The sequence below is a fragment of the Loxodonta africana genome, chromosome 7, assembly GCF_030014295.1.
Source record: "Loxodonta africana isolate mLoxAfr1 chromosome 7, mLoxAfr1.hap2, whole genome shotgun sequence".
Taxonomy (NCBI): domain Eukaryota; kingdom Metazoa; phylum Chordata; class Mammalia; order Proboscidea; family Elephantidae; genus Loxodonta; species Loxodonta africana.
Window position 1 is genome coordinate 39777463 of NC_087348.1, and position 20251 is coordinate 39797713.

At 38.4% G+C, this 20251-nt stretch overlaps 1 protein-coding gene across 4 annotated transcripts in view; it reads right to left on the reverse strand.

The window, feature by feature from the left end:
• TTC17 (tetratricopeptide repeat domain 17) overlaps nt 1–20251 on the reverse strand; it is a 124839-nt gene that overhangs the window by 85639 nt on the left and 18949 nt on the right. For 2 of the 4 annotated variants that reach the window (XM_010592118.2, XM_023550701.2), the window contains exons 2-9: nt 17241–17330; nt 11284–11453; nt 9052–9163; nt 8623–8754; nt 5052–5161; nt 4133–4277; nt 3558–3697; nt 1661–1821 (exon numbers count right to left, since the gene is read on the reverse strand). In XM_010592118.2, coding sequence (XP_010590420.2) covers nt 1661–1821; nt 3558–3697; nt 4133–4277; nt 5052–5161; nt 8623–8754; nt 9052–9163; nt 11284–11453; nt 17241–17330 — 1060 coding nt within the window. Of the gene's footprint in view, nt 1–1660; nt 1822–3557; nt 3698–4132; nt 4278–5051; nt 5162–7764; nt 7860–8075; nt 8216–8622; nt 8755–9051; nt 9164–11283; nt 11454–17240; nt 17331–20251 lie in introns of those variants that run through there. The other 2 variants (XM_023550699.2, XM_023550700.2) reach the window with 2 other exon arrangements.

Genomic DNA, 20251 nt, shown 5'->3' on the forward strand with positions numbered 1-20251 from the left:
TTTTTTTTCTCCTTTTTTAAAGGGGGTAAGAAAAAACCAAGAAACAAAAGATGTTTAGCCTTATTGCCAGTCTTAGCGCAAGAGTATGGATGCTTTGTTTCCAGGGTGTGTCTGGCTTGTGTTCATGTGGTGTAAGACCCTGTGAGTCAAGAGTATAGCTTGAATTCCAAACAGCAGCACCAGGCATCACCTGGGGGCTTGTTAGAAGTGCAGAATTCAGTAGAGGCCTACGGAATCACAATCTGCCTTTTTTTTTTTTTTTAAGTTTAAATTTAGTATTTCAATAAGTGAATAATGAAAGCAATTACATGAAGTACATGGAGCTGTTGGGGCACATACAAGGGGCATCTAATCCAAATGTGGGGAACCACAGCAGGTTTCCGGGTAGAAAGGACACCTGAATTGAAACCTTAAGCATATGTAACAATTAGTCAAATAAAGAAAGAAGGAGAAAAAAACTTTTATTCTAGGGATAAGAAAATTTAGGAGTCAGAAATGTTGGTTTTGAGTTCTGGCTCTGCCACCAACTAGAATAATAAACATGTAATAACTAAAACTGTTGTGTATTCTGACTCATAGGAACCCTACTGGACAGAGAAGAACTGCCCCACACAGCTTCCAAGGAGCAGCTGGTGGATTCGAACTACTGACCTTTGGGTTAGCTGCCGAGCTCTTAACCACTGTGCCACCAGGGCTCCACTAGAGTAATAATTATGTCTGTTTTAATATGTACATATTCTTAACAACAACAACAAAAAAGATTACAGCCTAGGAAACCCTATGGGGCAGTTCTACGCTATTGCATGGGGTGGCTATGAATTGGAACTGACTCTGTACCGGGCAACAACTACTACTCAGGTGAATTCTTCTAGGGCAGCTGAAATGAACACCCTGGCTTTGGAAGACATCTCCCTGTATAAATCCTTGTTAGGGGGAACTGGAGCCATGAGGTTAGTTAAGACCTCCAGTCTCTATAAGGAAGGAGAAGTAGTCAATTTTGCACATTGATGAGAACCACTGTGAGCAGGTGGTAAAAAGTTGTGGTCACTGCACATAGGTCTTTCATGGGAGAGGTATTAAAGCATTACAAGTGTGAGATCACTAAAAAGACAAACTGACTGTGAAGAGCCACCAAACCAAACCCCTTGGCATCAAGTCAATTCTGACTCATAGCAACCCTACAGGGCAGGGTCGAACTGCCTGACAGGGTTTCCAAGGAGTGACTCGTGGATTCGAACCACTGACCTTTTGGTTAGCAGCCAAATGCTAAACTACTGTGCCACCGTCAAACCGTTCCAATAATCATCATCTACAACTCTTTCTCTTAAAACAGAATCTGCATTTTAAAGAGATCTCCAGGAGATTCATATACATATTAAAATCAGAGAAGCACTGATGTAGGGCACAGAGGGCAAATAACCGTTAAGATTCCCAGGATCTAAAAGTCTTAGTTTTACTTCACTGTGTGAATTAAAAGAGCAAAAAGGACCCAATCAACTCTCCAGGCCTCCTGGTAAACTCACTGTAATGTACCTTGATTTTAAGATTGAGTGGAGTCATAAAAACACCTTTACTCTGCTTTATGGCTACACAAAGTTATGACAGCATGCTAGAAGTGAATTTCCTCACCTGTCCTCAATCACTGAGAATTAATACTTACCTAATTGCGCCTCTTTTGCCATCTGAGTCTCATGGATGATATTTCTTAAGATTTGCTCCTCCTGAATCAGCTTATGTTTTTCCAGGATCTCCTGCTGTCTCAGGTAGTGGTCGTGCTGTTTTTGATACTCTTTCAACTCATTCAGTGTTCGCTGGAGGGATCTTAGCATTTTTTAATGTCAGGAAAAAAGTTACAGAGCTTTAAAATGGTGGCTTTTTAAACCCACTTAAATGCAGAAACATTCTGGTTCTCAGCAATGATTGCTACACTTTGTCTTTTATTTTAACACGCAACCATTGTACCACAAGTTCAAGAATAAGAGGAATAAATAAATGCTATTCTCTTATTAAAACTTGGGGGTAAAAAGATGGATGTGGAATTCCTCCCTTAAATATAAATATCTTGACATTACATGGTGTGCTGGGCTTTTCAGGTACCATAAAAGATATGTAACAATATACTATAAATAGTTACATATTTAACAACTTCATTTCTCTCCATAAAATCTGTGTTACTTAAACTCACATTCGAAGTCTTTCTAGAACCCTTCCCTGCTTTTAACCTTTTCCTTCGATCTTACCTAAAAATAAGAGTAAGAGGGCCACAGTAGTACCTTGATCTCACACTCTAGCTCCTGGGATAACAGATTCTGGGAAAAACCACACAAAACTTCTGCTTAGAAAGAAATATTCTCTACCACCTGATTTCAATAAATCAGCTGCTTGGTTACATTCAGTCACAAAACTCTTATTACCAGCTATACCGGAACAAATGGAGATTCAGGAGCTGTACAGACTGGGTACGAGAGAACTAGTTCCATTCTTAGGAGCAAACTTTGGAAAGAAGCTCAATTTTACGAATGAAAACAAAGCTAGGGCAAGTTCTGAACAGAAGCCAGTTATAAACAAACTGTCACTGCTTCCTTTTCACTCCATTATGCTTTAAACAGATTGAAAAGTAAGCAAATACAGAAGTTTAGTGGGTTCCAAATTTCCATTTAATTCTCAATAACCAAAGTAGACACAAAAATATGAAGGATAATTCTTTAAGAGATGAACGATTCACTTCGGAGTGTTGCTGAGTTTCTTAACTGCTCCTATTATTTGTGGAATTGAAATATATTTTGTATTAAGTATACTACAAGGATCAAGTACAACAGAATCCCATTACCGTACATTTTAACACACACACTTGCCCAAATTGTGGGCCAAACAATGTCTCTCTGCTCCACATAATTAACAGAACAATAGCCTAATCCTAGGAGCCAAAGAAGAGAAAGATCAAACAGAGCACATGCAAGTGATTTTACTGACACGCAGGAATATTCTGTGGAAATAGAAATGTAATCAGCAGAATTACTGAGGATCTCCCACTCCCCAAATTGACTTCATAAAAGTAACTGGTGCTCTAAATTGCAAAGATCAAAATGATAGATTTTAATGCAAACACACTCTAGTTTCTGCAATTCATGCTATTTAAGAGACTCCTTTACACTACCACGGGTTTTGTGCTAAAATCAAAAAATAAAACAAAACCACCAAACTCGGTGCCCTGGAGTCAATTCCGACTCACAGTGACCCTAAAGGACAGGGTAGAACCACCCATAGGGTTTCCAAGGCTGTAATCTTTACGGAAGCAGACTGATTCATCTTTCTGTTGGTGGGCTCAAGCCTCCAACATTTTGGTTAGCAGCTGAGCGCTTAACCACTGCGCCACGAGGGCTCCCTGATTTGTGCTGAGCCACCTGGATATGGAGAAAGGGGGCAGGACTAGCAGTAGCAAGAAGGTTTTTTTTTTTTTAATTCTAATGACCAAATTAACACGGATATCACCATACACAGACCTGACCTATGGTTCTATGGTGCTAGGACTTCAGCAAAATTCTTCTTCTGATTACCTATGTTGAGCCTCCAATTTCTGCTCAAGTTTTTGTTGACACAGGACAGCGTGCTTCCTTTTTATAGCTTGCTCAAAGCCAGGTTTGGCCTGCAAAGCATGGTCATAACAAAGCACTGAGTGGTTATATTCCCCAAGCATCTGAAGAGACAAAAACATAAACACACACGTGCGGAAGAAGTTAACCATGGCCTGGCTGCATCTGTCCCAACCCCCAAATTATTTATGGAATCATGCCTGTATCTCATTCTGCAGTGAACATTATTTTCATCAGTGGCCAGAACTCTACAGTATGAAGGCATGTTATTGGATGGCTTAGTTGGAAGGTATTGCTATTTTAAAATTGTAACACGTCTACTTTGTAGAATTTTAATATTTTAACAATTTACTTTTTCTATCAAAAGGGTAGAACAACTATGATACACTAACGTGTTGAAGCTTTTCCCCTAATTTCTTCATTTCCATCCCTGTCCCCTTGTTCAGATACAAAAATGGAAGGAAAAAAAAGACACATTATTGAAAAAAAGAAAGAAAATTGCAGCTCATTTGACTCATGAAGCAAAAAGCCATATTTACTGCATATATATTCCCCAAAGTGTAATAGCTGGTGAAGAAGTCGCTGTCATCCAGGGCTGCGTGAACCACAACGGCAGCATCGGCAGAGAAGTGAGCTCTGTGCAAAACATTTGCCAAGTTGACAAGGGCAATGTCTTTATTGTGCCTAAAAGAGAAGGACAGATATAGCTTAGATTTTAGGAAAGAAGGTCTAATGTGTTCCACAACTACATACAGCTACCTGACAAGAAAAAATGACAAAGTTACTGTGCTCAGGAAAATAACTCTGAGTATATTTACCAAACCAAACCCAACCCACTGCTGTCAAGTTGATTCTGTCTCACAAAGACCCTACAGGACAGAGAAGAACTGTCCCACAGGGTTTCCAAAGAGCAGCTGGTGGATTCGAACTGCCAACCTTTTAGTTAGCAGCCGAGCTCTTAACCACTGCGCCACCAGGACTCCTAAGTATACTTTTAGGTAGAGGAAATAATTTAAGACAATCACAATTTCTCATTTTTACAATACTGATGGTACTTATTCAATCTGATAGCTACAAATTTTGGTACAAAAACAAATGATTTTAAAATGTACTTTATGATTTTAAAATGTACTTAGAGTTTATATTTGCTTTGAGAAAAATTTAACTTATACTTCCTCCAGCAAGGTCCCTGCACAGAAGTCTCAAGTGAATCAGAGGATGTCTACGTTACGCATTTTTTTCCTTAATGGAAATACGAAGTATATTAGGAAATTATCGTGTTGAACCCTTTGACGTCTGTGATTTTTTTTTTATGACGGGACTAATTTCTCTGAAGAGGGATGGAGAGGAACGTAAGTACAATGCAATGCTTTTTCCTATTGTTTTCGTAGGTACTGCCTTCCTAAGAGTTCTGAGTTATGTGGAAAAATCAGGAGATCCACAGGGGAGGACTCTTACCTGGAAGAGAAATGAAGTGCTCGCATGGCACATTCCACTACCTGATATGGCTCATTCTTTATTCTCCAGTAAAATGAAGCCATGTTATACAACACCCATGAGGAAGAGTTCTAGAGATTAAACAAATAAAATGGCAATCAAACACAATTCAAGACAAATTCTTTAACTTATGATGTTCAAAATGAGCATCTTTTAATACTTGGGCTCTTCCAAAATTCAAGATGAAGAGCAAGACTAATTAACAGCAGTGATAAAGCAGAGGACAAAGTACAAATAGACTACCCCTGTCAAAATCGACCCCTGATCATCAGTTGAGCAAGTACATTACAGTGTGATCTTCATTAAGAGAATGTCCAACTCCAGTCTACCAAATTAAGGCGAAACAAAGATGAAAAAATCACCGAGGGTTTACAACTCGTCAGGTTCCAGTTAGGACGTTAGAAGTTAAGACCTAACCTGATTAAAAATGCCAGTTGCTCTAACATGAAATTCCTGACCTACGAAATTATCACGTTACAAATGTGCTTGTATTTATTTATAAGCTAAGTACAAACTCAACCAAATGACAGGTTTATGCTTTTGTGAAAGATGAATTTTTGTCAGTTTTTCATGTGTTTAGAATCTAATGCAAATCTCAAATGTCTAAAAAGTAAATCTTTAGGATATAGTAGTGTAAGTATTATTTAGTGAAGTTAAACAGAATTTCAGATAGGCTTGCTTCTTCTGTGGCTTGAATTTCAACTACAGAAAGATAAAACCACTAAGCTGAACCACGTCAAAACTTCAATATAAATAAACTCAAATCCAAACAGAGAAAGTTTCGAATTTCTGCATGAAAAAAATCACAAAGTTTAAGATAAATAGAAAAATATTTGTAATATACATGACAGCCAAGCTTTAATATCTGTACTATGTAAAGAGCTCATAAAAAGTCTAATAAAGATAAAAATCCAAGAGACAATGGGCTAAGAACATGAACAGGCAATTCAAAAGTACTGAACATTGGCTAATAAGCATGTGAGAAGATACATAACTTCCCCAAAACACAGAAATTAAAAAGATACTAGTAGTCATTTTATAAAAATTGGCAAAGATTAAAAAAAAAAGTCAATAATGTTGACTGTACTATACATTAACTTCAGATATTTACTGTGTAACTATTAGATTAGCACAACATTTCTACAGGACAATTTATAACATGTATATAATTTATTAAATATAAAAAGCCTTAAAAATGTGATACCCTTTGATCCCCACAATTCCACTATTAAAAATTTATCTTACAAGAATAAAGTTTTGACTACAAAGATGTGTAAAAATAAAGATCCAAAAGAGTATATTACAAATGAGGAAGTATCTGAGTTGTGAAATTATAATTTCTACTTTCTCCTTTACAGATTTTACATAGTCTGAATTTTTTACAAGAACTAATTATTTTACTGTAAAATGTTATTTTTAAGATGAAAACAATAAGTGCAATTCTGTTATCCACCCTGGAGAATTCTATCTTCAAGGAAGTATGATTTTTCAGTGATTGAAATAAAGATTTTACCATTATGAGCAGATGCATACGGACGCCTACTGTGTGTTTGTAGTTGGTTAAAGGATACTACATTATTTCAGTCTCCTTTTTGAGTTTTCCTTCAAACCAACAAATGATGTAGGTGTTTCTTTCTTTGTATTAACAAGACAGTTTTGATTTTTACCTTTAATTTTTAGAGTAAACACTATGAATTGGTACATGGAGAGTCAATTAAAAACTCTACATGAACTACTGAAAATATCATGGTAAGCAGAATAGCATACTGGAGGTAAGAGGAAAATACATAAAGAAAAATCTTTCTATAAGATTCTTCATAAAATCTCCCCAAATCTATAAATGTTGCAATGTCACCGATAATCATCCTCTCCTTTTGAAGCACTTTTTTTTCTTGGCTCTTAGGCCGCCACAATCTCCCAAACACCCTTCTCAGTCTCCTTTGCTGGCCCTTTCTCCTCTGCTTGGTAGCCAATGTGGCCGTGTTCTGGGGCGCAGGCTGGCTTCTTTTCAAACTTCATTTTCCCTCTGATGACTTTCTCCAGTTCTGTGGCTTTCAAAACTCCCTATTTAACGACTATTCTCTATCTATAGAGATACAGATATTCTTTATCTACATGTCCAGCTCTGACTTCTCTTGGAATTCGAGACTCAGAGAGGTATCTCAAATTTAACATGGCTAAAATAGAACCGTCTCCTCTTCTCCTAGCCCCAACCCTGCTCCTTCTCAAAGTTGTTCAAGCCAAAAATTGAGGAGTTATCCTTCGTTCCAATTTTTCCCTTTTCCACTGCAACCAATTTATCAGTTTCTAAAACTCCCAAACATATCCTGAAACAGTTTAATTCTCTTCATTTCCTCTACTAACTATTCTGGTTCAAATTATCTTCATCTCACTTTTTAACCACTGCAATAGCCTCTAACTTCTCTGTTTTCATTCCCTGCCACCCTCCCCCTCACCATGCTCCAGCCATACTGGCCTGATTTTGAATACGTGCCGCTCAGGCTCTTTCAGGCTTCAGGGCCTTTAGCTTGTCCTAATCTTTGAATTTTGGTTCCTTCATGCCATTCAGATATCAGCTTAAATTTCATCTTTCCAGAGAGGATAACCCAACCACCACTCAATCTAAAGTACCCACCCAGGTACCCTCTATTTTAGTTTTCTATAGAGCACTTACCACTATGGTCTACTCTCAACTAACCATCCTCTGAAGGATATTTTAAATCCTGGGTCAGTTTCCCCTTATTACTCATCAAGTTCTGGGAATGCAAAATGTTTTACATTACCTTCAGAAAAACAAGACGAAGAAGGTAACTTAGCTACAGAAATAAACATATAATGCATTTGAAAATCATGAACTACTTTTGCACTTGTGTCTGACAATTCCTCTCAACATGCATAGCCATGTATGTGCATAAACTGTATATAAATGTTGCAATTACACATTTTACTTAATATCACTATAATTAATACTGCTTAGAAACTAACCTGCATTTTATGATATTCCTTAGGCATAGAGAAGAGCAAAAACCGTTTTCTAAATTCCCACATGTTATCCTGAATGATAGATTTAAATTCTTGGGTCCTGTTACATAATTCCCTATTTCATTTTTTAAAGTAGATGTTCCCTTAAAAGAAAATTACAAGAAGATTTTATTGCTGGTGGTGATTCTTTTTCTTGTTCAGAGAACAGTGATAATCTATGTATTGTGTGCAGATATATCAAAGACACTAATATGTTAAATTTTCTTACACACTCAAAATATATAATCTAACCTATAGGCCCCTATTACTTATATTAGTGCATCATTTGGTTTTTCATGCATTAGTTAAATAGAACTTTTCAGCACCCTTTACTGGTAAAAGGGACTGATCTATCAATGTTTCTCCCTAGCTTTAACTATACAGCTTTTACTAACATAATCATAATTTAAAATCACCTTCTAGACAAAGACAAGCTAAGCAGGTATTTTCTGAGAGTAAAATATTTTCTGTTTACACAGTCTACTGGCTCTTTAAGTCACGGATGACTTACCTTCCGTAGGCCTTCATGAATGAGGTGGCCTATGTCATCTATACTTCTTCCTAACCGTTTAGATAAATATGTGAAGACTGGATCTTCTTTAGGCAATAAAGGTGCAGAAAGATTAACTCTCTCTTGTACGCCCTGAAGGGAAAGAAACAAAAACAAAAAAACAAACAAAAAAAAAAACCCAAGAACACAGAAAAAGGAGATTATAGACTTAAAAGACAAATAATTTGGTATCTGTAGTATTTGTTTTGAAGGAATTTTAAGAAATAGAAGATGTTTATATATATATTTGATTTCTTGCGTATGAAACCTACTTTTCTTTCCTCTCTCCTTCCAAATAGCAGGAGAGAGGAAAGAAAAATAGGTTTCATACGCAAGAAAACAAATTTAAAAAAATGTAAAAAAAGAACATTTCCAAAGTTTTCTACTTACTCGTAAGTGCTGAAAAGCATGTATACTATATGGAAGTTCTAGAATTTTAGTGCAGTCAGGTTGTTCAGGGTCTGGAGGGACAGGAGATTCTGTGTCTATATAATCTTCAGGGCTAAAATCAAGAAAAAGGAAACGATAAATAAAGGTGACATAAATGATATTTAAGAAATGCCAAATTCAAATATTGTATGAGACCACTACCATAAGAACTCAAGAAAAGGCTGAAATACAGATGAAAACATCCTTTGATGGTTATGAATGTGGGGAGGGAGGGAGCGGAGAATTCACTAACTAGATTAAAAAAAAAAAAAAACTAGATAGTAGACAACAAATCACACACAATACAGGGGAAGTCAGCACAACTGGACTAAACCAAGATCTACAAAGGTTCCTGAACACAACCAAACACTTCGAGGAAAAGAGTAGCAGGGGCTGGGGTTTGGGGACCATGGTTTCAGGGCACATCTAAGTCAACTGGCATAACAAATTTTATTAAGAAAATGTTCTGCATCCCACTTTAGTGAGTGGCATCTAGGGTCTTTAAAGCTAGCAAGCGGCCATCTAAGATGCATCAATTGGTCCTAACCCACTTAGAGCAAAGGAGAATGAAGAACACCAAAGACTCGAGGAAAATATGAGCCCAAGAGAAAGAAAGGGCTACATAAACTAGAGACTCCAGACCAAAAGAGCTAGATGGTGCCCAGCTACCACCAATGACTGCCTTGACAGGGAACACAACAGAGTGTCCCTGACGGAGCAGGGGAAAAGTGGGGTGCAGAACTCAAATTCTCGTAAAAAGACCAGACTTAATGGTCTGACTGCAACTGGAGGGACCCCAGAGGACATGGCCCCAGAGGACACGGCCCCTGGACTCTCTGTTAGCCCAGAACTAAAATCACTCCCGAAGCCAACTCTTCAAAGATTAGACTAGACTATAAGACATGAAATGACACCGGTAAGGACCATGCTTCTTGGCTCAAGTAGACACATGAGACTAACTGGGTAGCTCATATTCGGAGGCAAGATGAGAAGGCAAAGGGGGACAGGGAACACAACAGAGAGTCCCTGATGGAGCAGGAGAAAAGTGTAGAGCAGAACTTAAATTCATGTAAAAAGACCAGACTTAATGGTCTGACTGAGACTAGAGGAACCCTGGAAGCCATGGCCCCCAATTCTGTTAACCCAGAAATAAAACCTATTCCCAAAGCCCACTCTTCAGACAAAGATTAGATTGGACTATAAAATATAAAAGAATACTTGTGAAGAGTGTGCTTCTTGGTTCAAGCAGATACACGAGACCAAATGGGCAGCTCTTGTCCGGAGGCAGGATGGGACGGGAACTGGTTGGATGGACACGGGAAACACGAGGTGGGAAGGGGGAATATGCTGTCACATTATAGGGATTGCAACTAGGGTCACATAACAATATGTATATAAATTTTTGTATGAGAAATTAACACGAGCTATAAACTTTCACCTAAAGCACATACAAAAAAGAAATGTCAAGTTTTCTTCTAATTAAACCATAGGCATATAGCATCTCAACTTTACAACCAATATTAGTCAACTTTCATACCTTTTCACATAGCTGTTATTACCCATTGCTGTTGAGTCAATTCAGACGCATAGCGACCCTATAGGACAGAGTAGAACTGCCTCATAGGGTTTCCAAGGAGTGCCTAGTGGATCTGAACTGCTCACCTTTTGGTTAGCAGCTGTAGCTCTTAACCACTACGCCACCAGGGTTTCCATAGCTATTTTTAGTGCCGAATATTCTAGGAGTCCAACTCAAAGGGGATAAGTCAACAGTTAGAAAACAATAGATGATACAAAGAATGTTAAGATGCTGGACTTATTAAAAGCTAGTACATACTGCTACATTGTTTCGAGAAATGCTGAACCCATTTACACTTCAATTGACAGACTTTTTGTTAATGATTTTAAATATTTTTTCTAATTTCATAGATGAAACCTATGTAAATGTCTTCATTTGCCCAGTAAATGTAAATTTCTTCCACATGTTTATTAGCTATCTGTATTTACTTTACTATAAATCAGTTTTCTACTGTGGTATTAAGTATTTTGAATTGATTTGTAAGAACTGTACATGTAGTATGTATTTTGAGCTTACAAATTTCAATAAACTGAGCCATGATTAAAGCTTACTCTAATTACAGAAATAATTTCTTCCTGATTTTAGAAAGGTTTGTTTGGAAAAACTTAATTCCTTACCTGATATCTTTGCTCTCCAAAGTTATGTATGTTCCATCATACAGATCCAGGTCTCCTAGGGGCACCTTGGCTTTGATACAGTCAGGATCTTCTTTATTATGTCTCTGTTCTAGTCCTGTGTCTCTGTCCTCATTTTCTTCTATGTGAATTTTTTGAGCAACTAATTGCTTCTGTCAAGAAGAAAATAAGAACAGAATGGGTCCTTCTAATATTTTAGTCTAGATACCACTTAAGAAAAAGAAGTTTAACGAGTGCTGAAGAAGTTAACCATTGCCATTGATTCTGACTAACGGCAACCCTATAGGACAGAGCAGAACTGCCTGCCCCATGAGGTATCCAAGGAGTGGCTGGTGGATTCCAAGTGCCAACCTCCTATTAGCAGCTGTAGCCCTTAACCACTGTGCCACTGGAAGAAGTTAGAGAATCCTTAATGAAGAAACAGAAAGATTGAACTGGGTTTTCAGTATACCAATTAACTTAAACTTCTCTAAAAAGCTGTCCATACACAGAAAGTAACAAAATGACCTTCACAATATTAGCACACAAGGTCCTTCATATATGATCTCTAATGCCCTATAAAGCCACACCTGGCAACTTAACTTCTTTGGCACAGGATGGCTCAGCAATTAAAATGACTCTGAACTATCCACACACATCATGTTGTTCCCGTCCTCCAAGATGTTGAGCATGTCGACACTGCTACCTGTAATAACCTCCTCTAATGCCTGGGTGGTGCAAATGGTTAACGTGCTTGGCTGCTAATTGAAAGGCTGGAGGTTTGCATCTACCTACGGGTATCTCTGCAGAGAGGGCTGGTGATCTACTTTTGAAAAATTAGCCACTGAAAACTCTATGGAACACAGTTCTACTCTGACTCATATGGACTTGCCATGAGTCAGAATTGACTCCAAGGCAACTATTTTTTGTTGTTGTTAATATAGCAGTACCTCCCATGTATTTGGAAACCCTGGTGGCATAGTGGCTAAGTGCTATCTATGGCTGCTAACCAAAGGGTTGGCAGTTTGAATCCGCCAGGCGCTCCTTGGAAACTCTATGGGGCAGTTCTGCTCTGTCTTATACGGTGGCTATGAGTGGAATCGACTCGACGGCACTGGGACCATGTTATTTGTCACTCACTGACGCCAAGCACTGTGTTAATAAAAATGATAATAATTTTCGCATCCTTCTAATCACTCAGGTCAAAAAACCTGGAGTTATCCTTGACTCCTCTTCACCTCTGTCTATCTGTCTCTTTCTTCCCAGCCACCCTATGCTCACCATCTTGTGTCTAGTAGTTTTATTGTTGCTTCTGTTATCCTGTCCTCAAGACCAGTTAGATCTTATAATTTTGGCTGAGTTCCTATCTCAAAGTAATATTCTGTCCTAAAACGATATTTGGGAAATTGAAAATGTAATTACTCAACCTCTGGATGGCTCAGTTCCATTTCCGGTCACCAGGTTTGTTTCTGTCTTCCTGCTACCCTATTAGGGACTTTTTTTTTTTTTTTAATTAACTTTTATTGAGCTTCAAGTGAACGTTTACAACTCAGGTCAGACTGTCACATATAAGTTTATATATACCTTACTCCGTACTCCCACTTGCTCTCCCCTTAATGAGTCAGCCCTTCCAGTCTCTCCTTTCGTGACAATTTTGCCAGCTTCCAACTCTCTCTATCCTCCCATCCCCCCTCCAGACAGGAGATGCCAACACAGTCTCAAGTGTCCACCTGATATAATTAGCTCACTCTTCATCAGCATCTCTCTCCTACCCACTGTCCAGTCCCTTTCATGTCTGATGAGTTGTCTTTGGGAATGGTTCCTGTCCTGTGCCAACAGAAGGTTTGGGGACCATGACTGCCGGGATTCCTCTAGTCTCAGAGGGACCTGTTTTTAATTTTCTTTCAAACTCTTCAAGAGCAGGATGGATCCACCTCAGTCATCTAGCAGTAAGCCTGGTTCTGTTCCTCTATCTTTCATGGAATATGTTAGTCCCCTTTACTCCAAGAGGTGAACCACCAGATACCACAGCCTGCTTCTGGACTTGCAGCCCAGCAGGTCTGTAGCATCAGCCACATGCATAAATCAGTTTTTCCATTCCATTTCTGGTCCTTGTTGTTGTTAGGTGCCATCGAATTGGTTCCAACTCATAGGGACCCTATGTAAAAGAGAATGAAACACTGCCCAGTCCTGTGCCATCCTCACAACCGTTGTTATGCTTGAGCCCACTGCTGCAGCCACTGTGTCAATCCATCCTGATGAGGGTCTTCCTCTTTTTTGCTGACCTTCTACTTTATCAAGGATGATATCCTTCTCCAGGGACTGATCCCTTCTGACAACATGTCCAAAGTATGTAAGACGCAGTCTCGCCATCTCTGCCTCTAAGGAGCATTCAGGTTGTACTTCTTCCAAGACAGATTTGTTTGTTCTTTTGGCAGTCCATGGTATATTCAATATTCTTTGCCATCACCACAATTCAAAGCATCAACTCTTCCTCAGTCTTCCTTATTCGTTGTCCAGCTTTCACATGGATATGATGCAACTGAAAACACCATGGCTTGGGTCAGGTGTGCCTTAGTATTCAAGGTGACATCTTTCCTTTTCAACACTTTAAAGAGGTCTTTTGCAGCAGACTTGCCCAATGCAATGTGTCTTTTGATTTCTTGACTGCTGCTTCCATGGGTACTGATTGTGGATGCAAGTAAAATGAAGTCCTTGACAACTTCAATCTTTTCTCCGTTTATCATGACGTTGCTTATTGGTCCAGTTGTGATAATTTTTGTTTTATGATGAGATGTAATTCATACTGAAGGCTGTTGTCATGGATTGAATTATGTCCCCACCAAAATGTATGTATCAACTTGGTTAGGCCATGATTCTCAGTACTGTGTGGCTGTCCTCCATTTTGTGATTGTAATTTTATGTTGAGAGGATTTGGGTGGGATTGTAACACCACCCTCCTCAGGACACCTCCCTGATCCAATGTAAAGGGAGTTTCCCTGGGGTGTGGCCGGTACCACCTTTTATCTCTAAAGAGATAAAAGGAAAGGGAAGCAAGCAGAGAGTTTGGGAACCTCATACCACCAAGAAAGCAACACCAGGAGCAGAGCGCATCCTTTGGCCCTGGGGTCCCTGTGCCTGAGAAGCTCTGCGACAATTGGAAGACTGAGGACAACGACCTTTCTTCAGAACCGACAGTGAGAGAAAGCCTTCACCTGAAGCTGATGTCCTGAATTTAGACTTGTAACCTATTAGACTGTGAGAAAAAATTTTTCTTTGTTAAAGCCATCCACTTGTGGTATTTCTGTTACAGCAGCACTAGATGACTAAGATGGCTGTGGTCTTTGATCTTCATCGGTAAGTCCTTCAAGTCCTCTTCACTTTCGGCAAGGAAGGTTGTGTCATCTGTACAACTTAAGTTGTTAATGCATCTCCCTCCAATCTTGGTCCCCCATTCTTCTTCGTAGAGTCCAGCTTCTTGGGTTATCTGCTCAGCGTACAGGCTTAATGGATATCTCTGGTCCATGGAGAAGTTATATTATTTTAAGCCTGGTACATCTTATTTTGATTTATATTTTGGTATTTTATCTGTCATTGGTCTGTATATGAAGCAGAAAGAGCATACTAAGTATAGACTCACTATAATACCTTAACCAAAAATTGATAGAATCAGTACTTTTTTAATTTGCATTTTCACTGACTTGAATGCCATCTTTTCCTACATATATTCTAATTTAAGTCTTCTTTTTATGTTTATATATAAATCCTATTCTTTTTATATTTACATATCTTTTTATAGTATATCATATTGCCTCCTAAAACAAAAGACAGCAATAAACATATACAACAAATGCCTATGCATTTGAAACCAGAAACGTTTTTCTGCACTCTTATATTTTTTGAACCTGGTATATTAATAAAAAATGGGTATTTCCAAGCAAGAAGCCCTACAAATACACCAATTGTCTGACTCACAGCACACACAAAAATCAACATTTCCAAATTTATATGTGATTAAAGCTGGTAGGGACAAGGTGAGAGACTATATAAAAAACGGTGAGGTGTTCTAGTTCTACAAATAGCCTAAAAATATTACTCCCTATGAGCTAGTAAACATGTGCTAAAAGCTTTTCCCCCCTTAGTTCCCAGAAAATTTAAAAACATATACTTATAACTCCATTTGGCGTAGTGGTTGAGTGCTATGGCTGCTAACCTAAAGGTCAGTAGTTCAAATCCACCAGGCGCTCCTTGGAAACTCTATGGGGCAGTTCTACTCTGTCCTATAGGGTCACTATGAGTTGGAATCAACTTGATGGCAATGGGTTTTATAACCCCATTTACAGATATACAAGTAGTCCTCATTTATCAATTATCTCATTATGACATTTCACATTTATGACAATAGTAAGAAATCTACTATCTGACTACTCTGTGCAGTAAAAGTATTTTGTGTCTGGCAGTAATGAATGCCAAGGTATGAGGTGAGAGTAATGCTGGCTGTGGTGGTTAATGTTACGTGTGAACTTGGCCGGGCCATGATTCTCAGTGGTTTGACAGTTACGTAATGATGTAATTTGGTAGTTATGTAATAATGTAGGCATCCTCCATTTCTGATCTGATGTGGTCATCCTCCATTTTTTTGCATAATGCTGATCTTCACGTAACGGCCTGATCTTTGTAACCTAATCATGTAGATAAGTGAGGAGCGGTTGTATATGTGTTGACAGATCCATTGCTCTGAATCTACAAGAGTAAAATTTGGGCTTTTTACACAACTAGAAAATGAATGGCAATGTGATTTAACAGGTATGCCAACTTTTAGATCAAGAGATATGGATACTTCTTTTGGTTCTGGCCACACTTGCTTTGTGAACTCAGGTAATTTCACTAGCTGTATGTGGGTCTAATTGTTCTCTTGCATCTAAAATGAGGATGATCTTTATGATTCCATCTAGGTCTCAAAGACTCTGAATCTATTCTTATTATTCCCAATAGTTTTTTCTTTTTCTTTTTAAATTGTGCTTTAAGTGAAAGTTTACAGTTCAAGTCAGTTTCTCAGACAAAAACTTATACACACATTGTTATGTGACCCCAGCTGCTCTCCCTATGATGTAACAGCACACTCCTCCTCTCCACCTTGTGCTTCCTGTGTCCTCCTAATAGTTTTCTAAGTCTTATTTTACAAATCGGTTTACTTTTTAAAATAACTTATAATTCTTTAAAATTTAGATTCAATTTACACTATAACTTTTAAACAGAGATTTTATAAGAAAAGAAGCAACCTAGTTTTCATATAATTAGTACTGTTTGCTATCAAGCAAAATCTGTTTATGGAAATTAATGACAGAGGAAGCTAAAACTGATGATTGATTTGCTTATTAAGCAAAACTGTTCAGGTTTTATTAGCACTAACTAGTTTCAAGTTGTCAGGGTGCAAAGTGATGAACACTTTTCACCTCAACCACTGGAACACTGGAACACACCATAGTAGCTTTCAGTACTTGAGAATTAACAGAAATTATCTTTTTATAGAGTACTAAAACCTTTCTTCCTTTTTACATTTTACCCAAATTCTTCTTCCAAAAATATTTTCAGAGATTATATACTCCACATCATTGACAGAAAAACTTAAACATGGAAACTTTGTTCAAAGATATAGTGAGTAAAAGGAAGGCATAAACCCAGGCTAGGTTAGTCTGTTTCTCTTACTACTGCTCAAATTTCATTCCCATTAAATGATCTTTAAAACACATGATCTAAAGGTAGCACATTCCTGCAAAAGTCAGAAGAAGCAGGCTTAACAAATAATGTGCTTTAACTTCTCTTTGAACACAATTAAAAAAAAAAACAAAAAACAACCAAACCCATTTCTGTTGAGGCAATTCTGACTCATGGCAACCCAACAGCTCCTGTGAAATGCAACAAGTTCCAGCTGCATATCACATGCCCAGTTTGCTTACCTCTAATTCTTTGAGGTAGTTAACAGTTGTTTCTTGTCTCATTAATATGACTAAGTCATGGGGATGCTTCAAGTTCATTGGTGAATCCACCTGTAAGCAATAAACAAATATAAATACAGTGCAGAGTCCATGAAGGTATGGTTGGATTAATAATGGCTCCTTCAATATGCTTTAAATTATTGTCCAATCACTAATCAGTGCTAGGTATTCGGTAAAACTCAAGGGGTATTTCGAAAGTGATCACACGAAAGTTTTAGCAATGGAAATGACAGGGTCAGTAGCTATATGCCTCAAACTCCCACTTGAAAGAGGAAGCTTTTGAAGTAAATACCCTGACTTGACAGGTTCTATAAGGAATAGTCAAGAACAAAAGTATTGGCAATGAATGATAAAGCAACTTCTTAAAAATGTTTCATGCCTGTGACGGGGTGGGGGGCGGGGGAGAGTGGGGTGGATGTCCTGTCTCCATAGCACACACATTCTATACCTGAACAGGTTTGGAGGCAATAAATGGGAAAATATTAAAAACAACTCCTTTTGAAGGCTATTTGTAGAAGCCATAACCCAAAGATAAAATAACCTTGAGATTCATTACTTAGAGCTCATGTTCTCTGGATCATGAACAAGTAACTATGTTGTTGAAGATGTGGGAATAATAAACCCTCATATACTGGTAATGGGTTTATAAATTAGTCCTTGTTTGGAGCATCACTTGACAGCATATGTTAAAAAGTGGGAGTGCATACCCTGCGACCCAGCAATACAAACTTATCCTACAGAAATTCTTATACAGGTAGGAAAGCTATACACAAGAATGTTTGCTACATTATTTTTAAGTATAAAAAAAAAATTAGGAACAACGTAAATCCATCAATAAGAGAATGCATCATCCAATGGAATGAGATGCAGAAAAGCTAGATCTACTGTCATGGAAAGATGTCCACAATGTATAGTTTATAAAAACAATAAAGAATAATAGGTATACCATAATACTTTTGGTTTAAAAATTACACGCATATATTTTTATAGATACAGATGTGCAGTGCTGGAGGTGCTCACTTGTCTATGCCAGGAAATCTGGAAGACAGCTTCCTGGCCAACTGACTGGAAGAGATCCATATTTATGCCTATTCCCAAGAAAGGTGATCCAACTGAATGTGGAAATTATAGAACAATATCATTAATATCACATGCAAGCAAAATTTTGGTGAAGATCATTCAAAAATGGCTGCAGCAGTATATCGACAGCCATAAATTCAGGCTGGTTTCAGAAGAGGATGTGGAACCATTGCTGATGTCAGATGGATCCTGGCTGAAAGCAGAGACTACCGGAAGGATGTTTACCTGTGTTTTATTGACTACACAAAGGCATTCGACTGTGTGGATCATAACAAACTATGGCTAACACTGCGAAGAATGGGAATTCCAGAACACTTAATTGTGCTCATGAGGAACCTTTACATAGATCAACAGGCAGTTGTTCGGACAGAACAAGGGGATACTGATTGGTTTAAAGTCAGGAAAGGTGTGCGTCAGGGTTGTATTCTTTCACCATACCTATTTAATCTGTATGCTGAACAAATAATACGAGAAGCTGGACTATGTGAATAAGAACGGGACATCAGGATTGGAGGAAGGCTCATTAACAATCTGCGTTATGCAGATGACACAACCTTGCTTGCTGAAAGTGAAGAGGACTTGAAGCACTTACTAATGAAGATCAAAGACCACAGCCTTCAGTATGGATTACACCTCAACATAAAGAAAACAAAAATCCTCACAACTGGACCAATGAGCAACATCATGATGAACAGAGAAAAGACTGAAGCTGTCAAAGATTTCATTTTACTTGGATCCACAATCAACGGCCATGGAAGCAGCAGTCAAGAAACCAAAAGACGCATTGCAACGGGCAAATCTGCTGCAAAGGACCTCTTCAAAGCGTTGAAGGGCAAAGATGTCACCCTGAAGACTAAGGTGTGCCTGACCTAAGCCATGGTATTTTCAATCACATCATATGCATGTGAAAGCTGGACGATGAATAAGGAAGACCGAAGAAGAGCTGACGCCTTTGAATTGTGGTGCTGGCGAAGAATATTGAATATACCATGGACTGCCAAAAGAACGAACAAATCTGTCTTGGAAGAAGTGCGGCCAGAATGCTCCTTAGAGGCAAGGATGGCGAGACTGTGTCTTACATACTTTGGACATGTTGTCAGGAGGGATCAGTCCCTGGAGAAGGACATCATGCTTGGCAGAGTACAGGGTCAGCGGAAAAGAGGAAGACCCTCAACAAGGTGGACGATCACAGTGGCTGCAGCAGTGGGCTCAAACATAACAACGACTGTAAGGATGGTGCAGGAGCAGGCAGTGTTTCGTTCTGTTGTACACAGGGTCCCTATGAGTCGGAAACTGACTCAATGGCACCTAACAACAACAACAACAAGATGTGCACCTGTGTGTATACACAAAAATAAGACAGTCTCAGTGGTTTCCTTTGGGAAGTGGGATTAAGAGGCAAGGCAGTTCACTTTTCTTACTTTATACATGTCTATTTTTTTATATTGTTTAGTTTATCATGTATGTGTATGTTTATGATAAGGAAAAAAGTTAACACACACACAGTTTTTTGAATCTCAGAAAAATTCAAGACAGTGGCCTTGTTACCTAAGGGATGAGATGAATTTCCTGCTATCCCTAGACTATTAGATTGGAGCTGTCAAATTATATGCCAGACCTTCATGAAGTTCTACTTTGAGAAGAAACTACTTTTGTTGTAACCATTAAGAAATTGGCGTCAACATTTTTTGATGGCTCTGAGGGTAGGGAGGGAAAGAGAGGGGTATTCAATAACTAGAAAGCAAACAAGAATTATTTCAGGTAAAGGGAAGGACAACACATAATACAGGGGAAGTCAGCACAACTGGAAAAAACCAAAAGCTAAGGAGTTTCCTGAATACAACCAAACACTTTGAGGGACAGAGTAACAGGGGCAGGGTTCTGGGAACCAT